The sequence below is a fragment of the Microcebus murinus genome, chromosome 5 (assembly GCF_040939455.1).
Source record: "Microcebus murinus isolate Inina chromosome 5, M.murinus_Inina_mat1.0, whole genome shotgun sequence".
Classification (NCBI taxonomy): Eukaryota; Metazoa; Chordata; class Mammalia; order Primates; family Cheirogaleidae; genus Microcebus; species Microcebus murinus.
In genome coordinates, this window is record NC_134108.1 from 92,212,290 (window position 1) to 92,226,261 (window position 13,972).

The window sequence follows — 13,972 nt, forward strand, 5'->3', positions numbered from 1 at the left end:
TATACATACTGATATGGAAGATGACCAAGACACAGTGTTAAGTAAAAAGAGCAAGCAGCAAAGCAATTTATGTCACAGGAATTCTCTTTCTGCTTTACAAGACATGAAAAAAGTCCATAAGAATGTTCTTTTTAAAAAAGTGAATTTTAAATGTTTTTACCACAAAGAAATGATAAATACATGAGGTGAAAGATATATTAATTCGCCTGATTTGATCATTCCACAATGCATACATGTATCAAAACATCATACTGTATCCCATAAAGATATACAATTGTCAATTAAATAAGATAAAAAATGTCTGAATAAAATAAAATTGTTAATGGCTGCTATCACGTCAAGGGAATAGGTGGAATCCTTTCTTTTTTGTTCTTTGAATTATTTTAAGCATCCAACTACTCATATTACTCCTGTAAGCAGATAAAAACAGGGTGACGCTTTTTTCCGTGCTGCCGCCGAGGGGCTAAGGTTATAGCGAAGGAACGTCCATTATGCCAGCAGGACAGCGTCCGAGTTTGCGCGCCTGTAGCTGGGCTCTTGGAGGTGAGAAAAAGCCTATGAGTTTTGAAGGTATGTGAAGGTCATTGTGACAAATGTTTTCCAAAAACCTATAGAAGATGGCAGTGAAAAAGCTAAGACCACCACTGCATGTATTAAGACAGGCAGCTGCAGATGAGTGTACTTCAGCTGCAGTTTTTGAAAATATTTCTTCATTGGCTCAAGTGTGGCATGCAACATTTTGGAAGAAGGAATAAAGACGTCAAGAAAACACATGAACAGAAGCAAGTGATGCAAATGAATGTTTTACTTGATATTAACATCACAATAAATTATGTAGAAAATAAAAAAAAAAAACAGGGTGACACCACCGCCCAAGATCAGACCAGTTGCACTAATAGCATAAGGCTCAGAGACATTTATTCAACATCTTCCAGACCAAGTCAAGCAGTCACAGCCCGAATCACATCCTGAGAGGTCTAGAAGCTGCTTTCTGGCCCTCAAGACTACTTTTCTGAGTCAAGCTTCCAGTTCCCACCACAAGCCAGCTGACAACACCTCCTGATTATCATTTCCAAAAACGCAGGTGTGGACTGTGGAGAGAAAGGTGATCACAGTGGTTGAGGTGAACAGAGTCCTCTCTACCTGGCCACACAACCAAGGACTCAGTCTAGAACACACTGTAATTAGATGTAACACCTCCTTCCACTACATGATAAATCCATTCCTGGGCTTTTTGAAAACAGAAATACCAAATTTCTTCCAATTGAGTCAAATTCTTTGGAATCTAGAAGTTATAGTCCAGATAAGGAAACTTGTCAAAAAAAAAAAAATGATGACAGGAAAAAATTGTAAATATTACATCTTACTTCTAGGAGTCCAAGGTATTTTACACAACACATACACACACACACACACACACACACACACACACACACTAAATCTTCTAAAATACCACATGCAATAGTAAATTACCATTGCTGTCCACTAAATAATACCCAAGAGAAAGTTAATAGACATCCAGAAGTTTCTCCTATGCATTTACCAAGATCTGGCCCATGATCTCATCAGCCTTCATAACTATCTTATGAAGTAAAGGACAAAACATTTATAACCCTGCATTCGGGGTAGAGTCCTAAAATAAGCAAACTTTCCCTAGACCTCGGTGAGCCTAGCGAGAAGGCTGCCGCACTCACTGGATCCTCACCCAAAAAGAACCCAACACCTCTGTTCCATGGCACAGCAAGACCATGTCTGGGATCTGTCATCACTGCAAAGAAATGTTGACAGCATTTGATACTCTTGTGTAAACATCAGCAATGGCCTACCCCTCAAATCTCAAGTCTATGGTAAAGGGTCCATTTTAAGGAAACCCCAAGTACTACTTATCACAGTACGGAAGATACAAATCCTGTCAGGGAGGAAAACATGCTGGAAAGCTGTGAGGTGGAGTCAAAGCACTCCCTTCCCACTGGAAGCCCTGGGAAGAGGGCAGTGGGGACTGTGGAAGCTTTTTACCACACTGACAGCAAAAGCTTGAGTCTTTGTCAACTCTAGAAAGGTTTCATTAAGCCAATAATTTGACTCTTTTTCGAAGACTTGAGCTACTTTTTAAAAAGACATGCCAGCAAAGAGTGTACTTCCAAGTTCCTCTAGAATAATAAATATTCTCCAAGTATTTACCCTTTAAAGCATCAGCAGAGTTTCATGAAACCAAAGTTCATGGTACAGAACACACACAAGTATCCATTCGTATTACTCATAAAAATAGAACCCACATTGTTACCAGCATCACTGTGGGTACATTTTTACAAACTCGATGACCACATTTATCTGAACAAAAACAAAAATTTTTTAACAAGTTCTTCCCACCCATAATGCATCTGGCTGTCCATTTTTTTTCCCAAGTCAATGCTTGCATACAAAACTTGTCATGTTTTGGCAAGCAATTTACAAGTTGAACATAAGGACACCCTGCAATCATGGAAAATATGTCCATACAAAGGAGTAAAATGCTTTGTTCTTGATGTCCCACAAGTATTGTGAGGTATCTGGGATGGGTAAGCACAACACAGAAGGTGGGATACTAGAAAGAGCACTGGACAAGAAGGCAGGATGCTCACAGAGTTAAAACCTCTGATGAGAGTTATGAGCCTCCTCTGGGCTGTCACAGCATTCTGCAGGGGCTCTCTCCTAAGTATCCTCACGCCATCAAGCCTCCTTGCTCCCAGGTGGAAATACAACACAGGGACAACTCTCCTATGGGGCGGGAATCTAATGCTCACTCCAGAACTAAACCTTGACTAAGTCTCTTAAGCCTCTGAAATAAGTTTAAGTCTCCGTTTCTACATCTGCAAAGCTGAAATCGTTATGGCTAAAGTGGGCTATTAATCAGTTTAAGGGAAATGATTTATATAGAGCACTTAATACAATGTTTGAAACTCAGTAAAATCTCGGTAAGTGGTAGCTGATATATTATTAATATGTCAGAGATACTAAATGTTTCTTAATCAGAGACTCTAATCTCCACTAACCCATTATCATTATTATTAAAATGTCACAGATACTTATGAAATGTTTCTTAATCAGACTCTAATCTCCACTAACCCGGGGCAAATTACAACTTCTCTCTGTCTCAGTTTTCTCACCTTAAAGTTGGGTGTGGAGGTAAGGTATTGGCATGGGGAGAGGACCAACACAAAACACAATGAGAAAGAAACTATGCGCTCAACTGTATAATGATAACAGGATATCTGAGATATGAGAATTGTTTCCCTAATTTGAGAAATGTGTGAATTGACACTATAAAGGGACAATACCCCCTTTCCCCTAAGGACTGACTTAAATTATGCTTATTAAAATGCTAATTATGTCCAAACATAAAGCTACGTTAAAGATGCCTTAGCTCTTATAAAATAAAACAATTTTAAATAGAACTGGAACCCATTCTACTAAGTGAAGTATCTCAAGAATGGAAAAACAAGCACCACATGTACTCACCAGCAAATTGGTATTAACGGATCAACACCTAAGTGGACATATAGGAGTAACATTTAACGGGTGTCAGGAGAGTGGGATGGGGAGGAGGGGATGGGTATATACAACCACAACAAGTAAGAGGTGCAATGTTTGGGGGATGGACATGCTTGAAGCTCTTACTCAAGGGGGGAGAGGAGGCATGGGCAATATATGTAACCTTAACACTTGTACCCCCATAATACGCTAAAATAAAAACAAGAAAAAAAATGAAGAGAAAAAAAAACAATTTTAAAATCTGATAAAAATCAATAAATGAGAACCCAACATTTATTTAACATGACAAATAATGATGATGCAATTTTGCAGAAACTGCATGGCAGTTCACAATGTATTAAATACAACACTACCACAGGGCAGTTGCTTGAATTCACATTCTACATGCCTACATCACTGTGGGCTGTGACCCCTTTGGCTACTCATCACTTTTCTCTAACAAATTACCATGAAAACTGTGTGCGACTTCCAGCCATCCTCTGACCTTAACACATCATTTCTGCAGTAAGTCCATATCTGTTCTTCCCCTATTATCTAGAGACAATTAAAGGAGTGCCCAAATAGAGTCAATGAAATCTTATAGCACTACTCAACTTACAAGGTCTTGTAAATGGTACAGAATCTGTGATTTTTTTTATTATTGAAAAAAATATTAAAAATTGAATTCTGGTTTTAAAAAACAACTTACAAAAACTACCAGGAAAATGTCTTCAAACTCCAGTTTAGGAAACATTGTTTTATAATAAAAGAGTCTTGCCACAGTATTCAGAAAGATCTTAGGCATCTCAGATCTAACTCTGTGCTGACACTTTAAGCGTTTTACACCCATGATGTCTTTAATCCCCAGGATAACCCTATAAGATAGGTACTACTCTAACACCTAAGGAGACTGAGGCTTGAAGAGCGTATCTACGTGACAGCGCCGCAGCATTTTGAACTATTTGAATCCTGCACCTCTGCTCTCTGCCTTTTCAAGACAAGCCTTAACGAGTGTCAGCAGAAGACAACCGGCAAAGGACGATATGAAACCACAAGAAAACCACCAGGTGGGAGACTGAGAGGAGAAAGATGGCACTGTGGAGGAAGAAATGACAGGACTTGGTGACAAGATGGATGCAGAGAAGGAAGGATCAAAGACAAGTCCTTTGAGACAGAAAGAATGTGTGTCCTGCCCCCCCCCAAGAAATGGAACTGGGGGGGAAGAGAAGCCAGTTTGGAAGACCTAAATCAAAACATGGTTGGTTTAAGGCAAAAGGGATTTACTCCAAGTGGGAATGGCTATCCCCTTAACAGATGACAGCTGGAGATGTTGGGCTTGAAGTCATATTCATAGAAAACATGTTTACAGTACATAAAAAGTCTTTCAAATATAAGGTGGTCAAAGGTGTCCACCACAGAGAGGGGATGGAGAACAAAGACCGGCAAGATAAGGCCACTGGATTCTGAAAGAAGTCTTTGTGTCATCACTAGTTTCAACACACTGGTGTACGAAAGTCTGACCATAGGCAGAGGAATTATAATAGAGGAATCACAATAGCTAAGAAACAGGGACAGCCTACCCAGGAGGACACACATGAGGATTCATTCATACAACAAGCACTTAAGTGCCCACTTTGTACCAAATGCTGTCATAGGTTCAGCCAGGAACACCTCTGCCCACATGCAGCAAGTAAGCAAATATATAATCTGGAGTTAGGTGCTCTAAAGGCTAGGGGGGGGGGGAAAGCAAGATATAAGATAGAATGATGGGAGGGAAAGAGTATTTGAGATAATGTCATCAGACAATCAATAAAAGATCAGCTAAACTCTGAGAGGAGGTGACAAGATGAAGTTTTTTTAAGCTATGAAGGCTTGAGCACATTCAATATACGCTGTCTACTACATGAGGCACTGTATTGGTGCTAGAGAGATCACAGTAAAACACACATTTGGAGGTATCTGAGAATTAGTGCACGATGAGGAGAAAGCCAATGGCACATGAAACACCAAGTAACAGGAAAACCAAGGATTCCACAGGGCAGGCAAGACAAAACCTCACCACTTGGATGATCTTTACTTCTGAAGTCACTTCCAACTTCAATACTCTGACTACACTGAAATAGATGCCAAAACAGTGATATGCTCTGGCATATGCTTTGAAGGAAGAGAAAGAAGAAGAGGAATTTTATAAGACTCAGCAACATTCATTCAACAGATAAATAACCTTATTAGGCTGGGCGCGGTGGCTCATGCCTGTAATCCTAGCACTCTGGGAGGCCAAGGCAGGCGGATTGCTCGAGGTCAGGAGTTCGAAACCAGCCTGAGCAAGAGCAAGACCCCGTCTCTACTATAAATCGAAAGAAATTAATTGGCCAACTAATATATACAGAAAAAAATTAGCAGGGCATGGTGGTGCATGCCTGTAGTCCCAGCTACTTGGGAGGCTGAGGCAGGAGGATCACTTGAGCCCAGGAGTTTGAGGTTGCTGTGAGCCAGGCTGATGCCACGGCACTCACTCTAGCCTGGGCAACAAAGCGAGACTCTGTCTCAAAATAAATAAATAAATAACTTTATTGAACAAGACCTACTGGGTGCCATAAGGGTGAGGATCTGTGCTCACACATGTGAGTGAAAACACGCAGGCACGTCAAGAAAGTTAAAGCGAGAATGTCTCTGTTAGTCCAGATCCCAAAAGGCTCGAACTGCAGGGAGCGGGGAGGAGTGGATGGATGGGACCAAACCAACAATGAGGGATCTGAAGCCTTCTCTGCAGAGCAGCAGTGTTGAGAGGCTATCACAAGGTTGAACCATCACTGACGACGGTGCTGCAGGTTCAGCAAAAAGTTAGAAGATTAGGGAAGTACCATCAAGTCCACAGCTCAGGAGCAGTCTAACTGTGGTGCCCTTTCCACTGTACACTCACCACATCAATATTAAAGTCATCTGTCCCCATACAAGCTGTGAACAGCTCACAGAACTTATATGTCCTTGAATCTCTATATTCCCAATAAATTTGAAAATAATGGAGGCTCCATAAATGTTTGAAGCCAAGTTTTAATGGCATGAGTAAAACAGGAGGGACTGAATAACTGAAGGTTTGATGGGTGTGAGAACTGGAATAGGCCAGATTCCTGCTGAGTGTCTGAAGCACTTGCAGTTGGCTGACACCTGAATGAATGCAACCAGCAGCTGCATCTAACTGGCTGGATAGCCCTGAGAAGGTCACTACAATTCTGAATCTCAATTTGCAAAATGAGGATGTTGGTGCAAACCAGAGGTCTCAGGCCTTCCAGTGGAGAGAAGGTGTTTGTCATTACCCTGAAGCCCGGAGTGTCTATCTTTGCTGATACCGGGTGCAGACTTCCCCTTTAGCTGTGCTTTCAAAGAGATTTTGGAGATAATACACAGCTAGTGTGGCCACCAAAATAAGGACCTTTGAGGTTCGCCAGCAAAAGAGACCCACTGGAGTTGTGGCATGTTAGGAGAAGGGGGTTGGGGGCAGGGTAGCAGTGAGCAGTGGTAATGAGTTATACAGATCTCAGATGTGAAACAACAGATAGCCCAAGGAAAGACTGAATGAAACAAATACCTGTGCTTTCAAGGCTGTTCATGTCTGGCATGAACACTCAGGCATCCAGACACACCATAAGTCAGGCAGAAATAGACTGTACACAACCTAAAGACTTTAATACTAATTTAAGAGCTATCAGAGCAATAATCACCCATTAGCAAGACCACCGCTGGCCTTTGAAAAGCTTATTTACCGTATTTACAGAGTTCCATCAGACTGTATTTGGGGCTTCTGAGAAGTTCCCATTTAGAATCAGTAGAAATACCTGACACTTCCAAAACCCATAATTTCCCATGCCAAACTGAATTCCCCACCATTACAGGAAAACCCAGAAACTCTGCAGAAGGGAGTGAAAAGCCAATCCAGTCAAAAGAAATCTTCCAGTTCTACAAAAGAAAGCAAATACCACAAAGAGCAATGAAATATTTCTAGTTAAATAACTTTTCACTCAATCTCTAATAACTTCAATCTGAAGCCCTTGAAAAGTATTAAATTACACATTCTATATTGCCGGTGATACCGAAGCCTAAAATTATACCATTTCAAACAGCTTATAACTGTTAAGACAAATTTAAGGAAGCTAAAGGCCAGACAAAAATCATGTGTTTGAAAATGCCTGCAAAGTAATAAAAAGCCTGAGAGAACTGGATGGCTCTTCTGCTTCTAAGCTAAATTAAAGCCTGGGGGGCTTTGCAAAGATCCTAGGGCTAAATATCTCTGTGATTACATGGAGCAAACCATCCAATCAATTCCACACGAAGGAAAGAAAATTAATCCAAGAAGAATAACAAATATTGAGAAAAAATATAGAGAAAAACACACAGTTCTGGTTTTTAAAACACTCTGTCGGCGCTGATAGAATGATCAGGTCATTCTAACAAGCCAGGACATTTCACTAATGTCTCTGTGACAATGACTTGGCTTGTGTCAACTACAGGACAAGCAAGATATCTGAGTTCTGACGCTCAGGCCTTCATCAGTTCCTCTCTCTCTACCCGACTCCCGGCAGTCTCCCTACTTCCTGCACACCTTTGGATTATTACACTGACTTCCTGCACACACCTGGGTCCGGGATACCTTCCTCCTTTAAGGGTTATTCAAGCCAAACTCCAGAGGCAAGCTCAAAGGTTGAAAGTTCCCAGTCCCCCCCACCACTACCCCCTGCAACCCTTCTGTTAAAGCACTATCAGCACACGTAGCCAGACAAGTTCGACCGCAGAGGAGCGATTAATTTGCGTAAACAATCCTGAAGAGGTAACGCATCACCGCAAGGGCAGAATTCAGTGGCCGCCCCGGGAGAGGCGGCTGCAAGGCTGGCCCGCGGGCAGAGCCTCCGGTGACGTTCGCCGCGGCTCCCACCACGCAACAGGTCCCCGCAACGAGAGCCCGAACGGAGGGCGGGCAACTGCGCACCTGTCCCCAGCTCGCAGGCCCAGTTCCCCGAACCCTGCACCCCCATCTCGCGGCCGCCACCCCGCTACCCAGCCACGGCAGGCCGGCCGGCCCAGCCCACCACCCGCGATAAGGCCCGAAACACATTCCTCCCAAGATGACCAGATACTGCGGCTCGCCTGCGCGCTGCCCAGGTCACAAGGTCCTCCCGGACCTGCCTTGGCCAAAGGACAGTCGCGCCCCGGCCAGTGGTCGGGGAACGCCGGGGGGAGGGGGACGCCCCCCTCCCCCAATCGGTGCTCAGAAGCCTCCAGCTGGCAACAGCCCGAACCACCTGGCTTCTTACCTGCCCGGGCACAAGTGCCAGGTGTGTCGGTATCCAGACGTCTGTCTACCGAAGCTACTTAATAGTCCGGGACGTTTCTCCTATCGCACAGTGCTAGCGACGACTTGGAAAAACATCAAGTCGCTTCGTATAAAATGAAAAAGAACTTTTTACAGGGGGAGGATGGAGGTGGAGCGACGCGGGGAGGAAGAAGCAGGTGAATGCAGGAAGCGGCGGTTCCAGCCGGGCCGGCCGGCCGGGACCTGGAGGTGGGAGCGGGGACGACAGAGCAGGGAGGGGAAGGGAGAGAAGAGTGGGCGAGGGCCGGCGGGGCCCCCGGGAGGGCGGCGGCGGCGCGCAGGTGAGGCCGGACACTCACCTCGGGCAGCTCGCGGAGCTGGTTGGCGTCCAGCAGCAGCTCCTCCAGGCTACGGGCGTAGCGGTAGATCTCCTCGGGGACGTAGACGAGCGAGCAGTGGCGCTTGTCGATGGTCTCCACATGACGGTTGCACCGCCACAGGGGGATGCAGTGGAACATCGCCGCCCCCGCCGCCGCGGAGACCCGGGCTCCGAGCCCGCTCTGCCCGGCGGCGCCGCTCCGCCTGCTGCCCGCTCCGCGCTCGTTGTGGACTCGTCGGCTCACGCGCTGCTCGCGCCGAGCTTCGCGGCCGCCAACGTTCCAGAGAGCCCTGGGCGGGAGCCCCCGCCGCGTCCCAGCGCCCCCGCCCGCCAGCCGGCGCGTCCCCTCCCACCCTCCAGCCGCCGCTGCTGCCGCCGCCGCCGCGCGGAGCTTCCTACTCGCCGCCGCAGCCGCCGCGCTCACTGAGCATGCGCGCTAGTGGGCGCGCGCGGAGGGCGTTTCCCGGCCGGGGGGACGCTCCGCTCCGGGTTTTCCCGGCGACTTGCATCCGCGGAGGGTCGGGAGCCCCGCGGGCTGGCCGCTCGCTGCCCTCTAGCTCTGGCTGGGCGGGAGGCCCGCGGGGGCGTCGCGCCCTGTGGAGAAAGCCAACCTCTGAGGGGGGCTTGGGGCAAAGATGAGGCGGGGCATGGGCGTCCTGAGGGGAGCGGAACAACTGGATGTTTAGTTTTACTTCACTTGCTCCCTTCGCTTCTCCCTGCTCCCCTTCCCCAAAACTTTCTCTTCCGGGGTCAGGCGGGACTGCGCCCCGGAGCGTACCTTGCGCGGCGTGGGCGCCTGGAGCTACGGGACTCGGTGTGGGAGGGTGTGAGGTGCTTCCCCGCCCTCGGTGCTACTTTCCCGGCTTGCTTGTGAGCTCGCTGCCCGCAGCGGCCCCGCACGCGCTCCCGGCCCTGCCGTGCCCGCCGGCGCCCGGGCAGCGCCTGCAGGCTTCGGCCACCGCAGTGTGTGCACACAGTGCGAGGCAGGCTCCCTCCCCGTGCCGCCGAAAGCATCTGAGGCGGGGAGTTTGCGACATTCCCACAGATGTGGATGCTCCCGGCCAGCAGCCCTAGAGCAGAAACGAGCTGGCTGAGGTGAGTTTCTGGGCCGGTTCCAGCCGGGCCAGATGTTGGCCCCTGGCGACTTAGTGCAAGCTGGTGCGGAGAGAGGGGCAGGTCGAGGAAGCCAGGTGAGCCGCGTCCACCGGCTCCTGCGTTTCTGCTGCAATTCCCTGCCCCTTACAGCCCAAGAAGGAGTAGCCGGGGAGGACCTGGGAGCTCACTATTGGGTGGTAACGACCATTCCCTGGCCCCCGTCTCATTCCCCTTGGACCTCGGCCGCAACCCTGACCTGCCTGTCTTCTTTAACTGTTTGCACCGCAATCCCCATCTCCGAATAACCAAACTCAGTCCTTCACGGAGGGTTACCGATCAGCTCAAGGCCAATCACATTGATGAATTTCCATTGACTCCACGCCCAGCTGCCCCTTCGTCTCACACCCTCCTGGTCAAGTTTACTCAAACTGCAGGTTCCACCTGTGGACTCTGCCACGAAACCACTCCGGCTCTTCACTCCCGCCCTCGAACTGCCAGAGCTAAAATCTGGAGCCACGGAGTTTACATTTCTGCAGCAAAGCTGAGCATGCGCAGTGGCCAGGGAAAAAGTTTGGTCTGAAACTAGTTTTTGCACATACTCTGTATCTATAGGCTCCTTAGGCTCTTCCATCAGTTCCAACTGTCACTGGACAATTTCCCAGGGTGAAATGGGGAAGGGGGACACTTTGTCATTTCAACTCCACTAGGAGGGCTTCTTTCTTCCCTGTCGGTAAGGAGGGATCCCACTTTCCTTTCTATCCCAGCATTGTCACCTTAACTCTTTCATTCCAGTCAATCCTTAAACTCCTGTTGCCCTACCCACTCTACTCTCTCTTTTGTTTGTCCCGATGTGATTCCTACATTCCCATGGAAGCCTACCTGGACTTTGAACTTCCACCACTCTTCCTTCATTCTTGCATTCCAGAAACATGGTAAGGCTGATTTTCTGCCACCCTTCATAGAAAACTGTGGTTCCTGACTGAGAGACTTGTGGAAAGGTGAGCAAGTCACCCTCTTTGTGAGTTTTCCAACTTGCTTCGAAAAAATTAAAGTGAAGGAGGCTGACTCCCTTAGTTTAATGTTGATTTCCAGACATTATCACATTAAATTATCCTAATAAACATGAAATGTGTTTTAAAGATTGGTCTTTTGAAAATTCAAACCTCAGTAAGCATTCATTGTGCCTTGTAATGATGCTTAAGCTTCTCTGTGTTGTTATTTTTGTATCACATTAGTCCCAAAGATTGTGGCCTCTTACAAACAGGTACTGTCTCACTTGCTTTCTAGATCTGAGAAACTACCACAGTGCTGTATGCACACTACACGATCAAAAGATTTTTTTTGAATTAACTCTCTGGGTAGTTAGTGGCAGAATCCTTGACTTGTTTCCAAGAATCTGCCAAGAATTTGAAACTGTGTAGTAAGAGAGAAAAAAATGAAACCAACACTTTGTCATCTATGGAATAGAGAGCCAATTAACTTTTTATTCACCTGAAGAATTTTAGAGTTTCCCATTTGATGTAATTTCTGGTTTTTTCCCCATATACAAATGAGTTTGGCTCAATATAAACAAAACTTTAAAGGTCATCTGAATCAAGTTCTCCTTAAAATAATGTAATCCTTTTATTCCTTTTTATTGTGCACCATTTTTCATAGCCTTTGGCACTAAAGAAATCTGTGTTTGAACTCCGACTATAACACCTAATAACTTTGTAGAATTGGACTTAACTTGTATAAGCTTCAGTTTTATCATCTGTCAAATGAGGACAATAGTCCATGGTATTGTTATCAGGATTAAATGAGATGACATATGTAAAATGCTTAAAAGGGTATCAGACACATCAGTCTAATCAATAAATATTCATTATGTACTATTTTAGCTATCCTCCAGGATGATCTCCAACATTCCACATCTCCTGGTTGGTCTGTGTAATCAACTTACATGTTTTTCTCTCTCAGATCACTTACTTTGGGGAAGCCGGCTGCCATGTTGAGCAGCCCAGTGGAGAGGTCCACATGGTAAGGAATTGGAGCTGCTGGAATAAGGATAGCTGCTGATGACAGCTATCAAAGAACTGAGGTTTCTTGATAATAGTCATATAAGTGAGCCATGTTGCAAGGCAATTCTTCAGCCCCAGTCAAGTCTTCGAATGACTGCAGTAATAGCTTGACTGAAACCTCATGACAAATCGTGACCCAGACCACTCAGCTAAGCTGCTCCCCAGTCTTGACCCTCAGAAACTGTGTAAGACAATAAATGTTTGTTGGTTTAAGCTGCTAAGATCTGGAGTAATTCATTACATAGTAACAGATAACTAATAAATGTACATACCATGCACCAGGCATTGTGCCGGGTACTAGAATACAACAAAGAACAAGATAGATCTTACTCTCGTGAAGCTTACATTGTAAGGTTAGGAGAATGATAAGTAATTAATGATTTGTTTTGGTTTTTTATTGCTAGTTTTTTGTGTATTATATTATTGATTTTTTTAAGGTGAAAACAAAGTGGGTGGTAGCTTGTAAGATAGAGGCAGGATGGGAATTCAAAGATTTGGGCATGTGAATTTTAAAGTGAGAAACTACCACCTATCCACTAGAATGGCTTTAAAAAAAACAAAAGACAGACAATCTCAAGTATCATTAAAGATTTGGAGCAATTGGAACTTATGCATTTCTGGTGGGAGTGTAAAATGGTAAAATCACTTTGTATAACAATTTGGAAGTTTCTTGCAAGCATATGCCTACCCTAATGATCTAGACATTCTACCCCTAGACATTTATTTGCATAAGAAAAATGAAAACATATGTCCACATAAGGATTGCTTACAAATGTTGATAGCAATCATGTTATAATAGCTAAAACTGGAAACAATCCAAACATTTATCAACAGATGAACAAAGTGTAGTATATTGAAACAATGGAATACCATTCAACAATAAAAAGGAACAAACTACTAATACATATAACAATTTGGATAAGTTTCAAAAACATGTTAAGCAAAAGCAGCCAGACACAAAAGAGTACATACTATATGATTCCATTTATAGAAAATTCTAAAAAATGCAAACTAACAAAGTGACAACCTAGATCAGTATGTGCCAAGTTTAGGGAGCAAATGTCAGGGGAAAGATTGATAGCAAAAGACATGAGAGAATTTGGGGGCAGTTATGAATTTAAGGATATTTTCTAGAGATTATGTATCCCTGTTATAAAGGAAGGCTACACTTAAACCAATCAAGAAACCTGAGAACCTACACAATTTCATGAGTAGTTAGTTTAGAATTCAACAACTTTTATAATCAAAACCAAAGTCATTACCCTAAAATCTCTTTGATTCCTGTTTTTATTTAAATTAAAATTCTATCCTCATCCCTTGCTTTTTAATTCAAATGTTTAGTCATTTACATTTAATATAATCATTGAATGGTTGAATTTAAGTCCACTATTTTATTATTTGTTTTCTGTATGTACCCTCTGATTTTTGTTCCTCTGTTCCTCCTTTTTTGCCATCTTTTAAGTGAATAAATATATTTTATAATCCTGTTTTATGAGCTTCCTAGCTATGGTGTTGCTGTAGGGAATATAATATGCATCCTTAAATTGTCACAATCCATGTAAAATATAAGACCCTTACAATTATTTAGGTCCATTTGCCAATTCTCGGCCCTTTATGTTA

At 44.6% G+C, this 13,972-nt stretch overlaps 1 protein-coding gene and 1 long non-coding RNA gene across 2 annotated transcripts in view; one reads left to right on the plus strand and one right to left on the minus strand.

Moving 5' to 3' along the window:
• Window positions 1-9,564, minus strand: part of LRRC1 (leucine rich repeat containing 1) — a 128,777-nt gene extending 119,213 nt beyond the window's left edge. Inside the window, exon 1 of the mRNA XM_012780762.2 lies at window positions 9,178-9,564. Within this exon, the coding sequence (XP_012636216.1) occupies window positions 9,178-9,336 (159 nt within the window). The 5' untranslated portion in view covers window positions 9,337-9,564. The remainder of the gene's footprint in view (window positions 1-9,177) is intronic.
• Window positions 9,565-9,615: 51 nt separating this feature from the next.
• LOC105880014 (uncharacterized) lies at window positions 9,616-12,564 on the plus strand. The gene is made up of 3 exons (XR_001157976.2): window positions 9,616-10,292; window positions 11,218-11,290; window positions 12,252-12,564. It is a non-coding gene; the product is annotated as an uncharacterized LOC105880014 (long non-coding RNA).
• The last annotated feature ends 1,408 nt before the right edge of the window (window positions 12,565-13,972 follow it).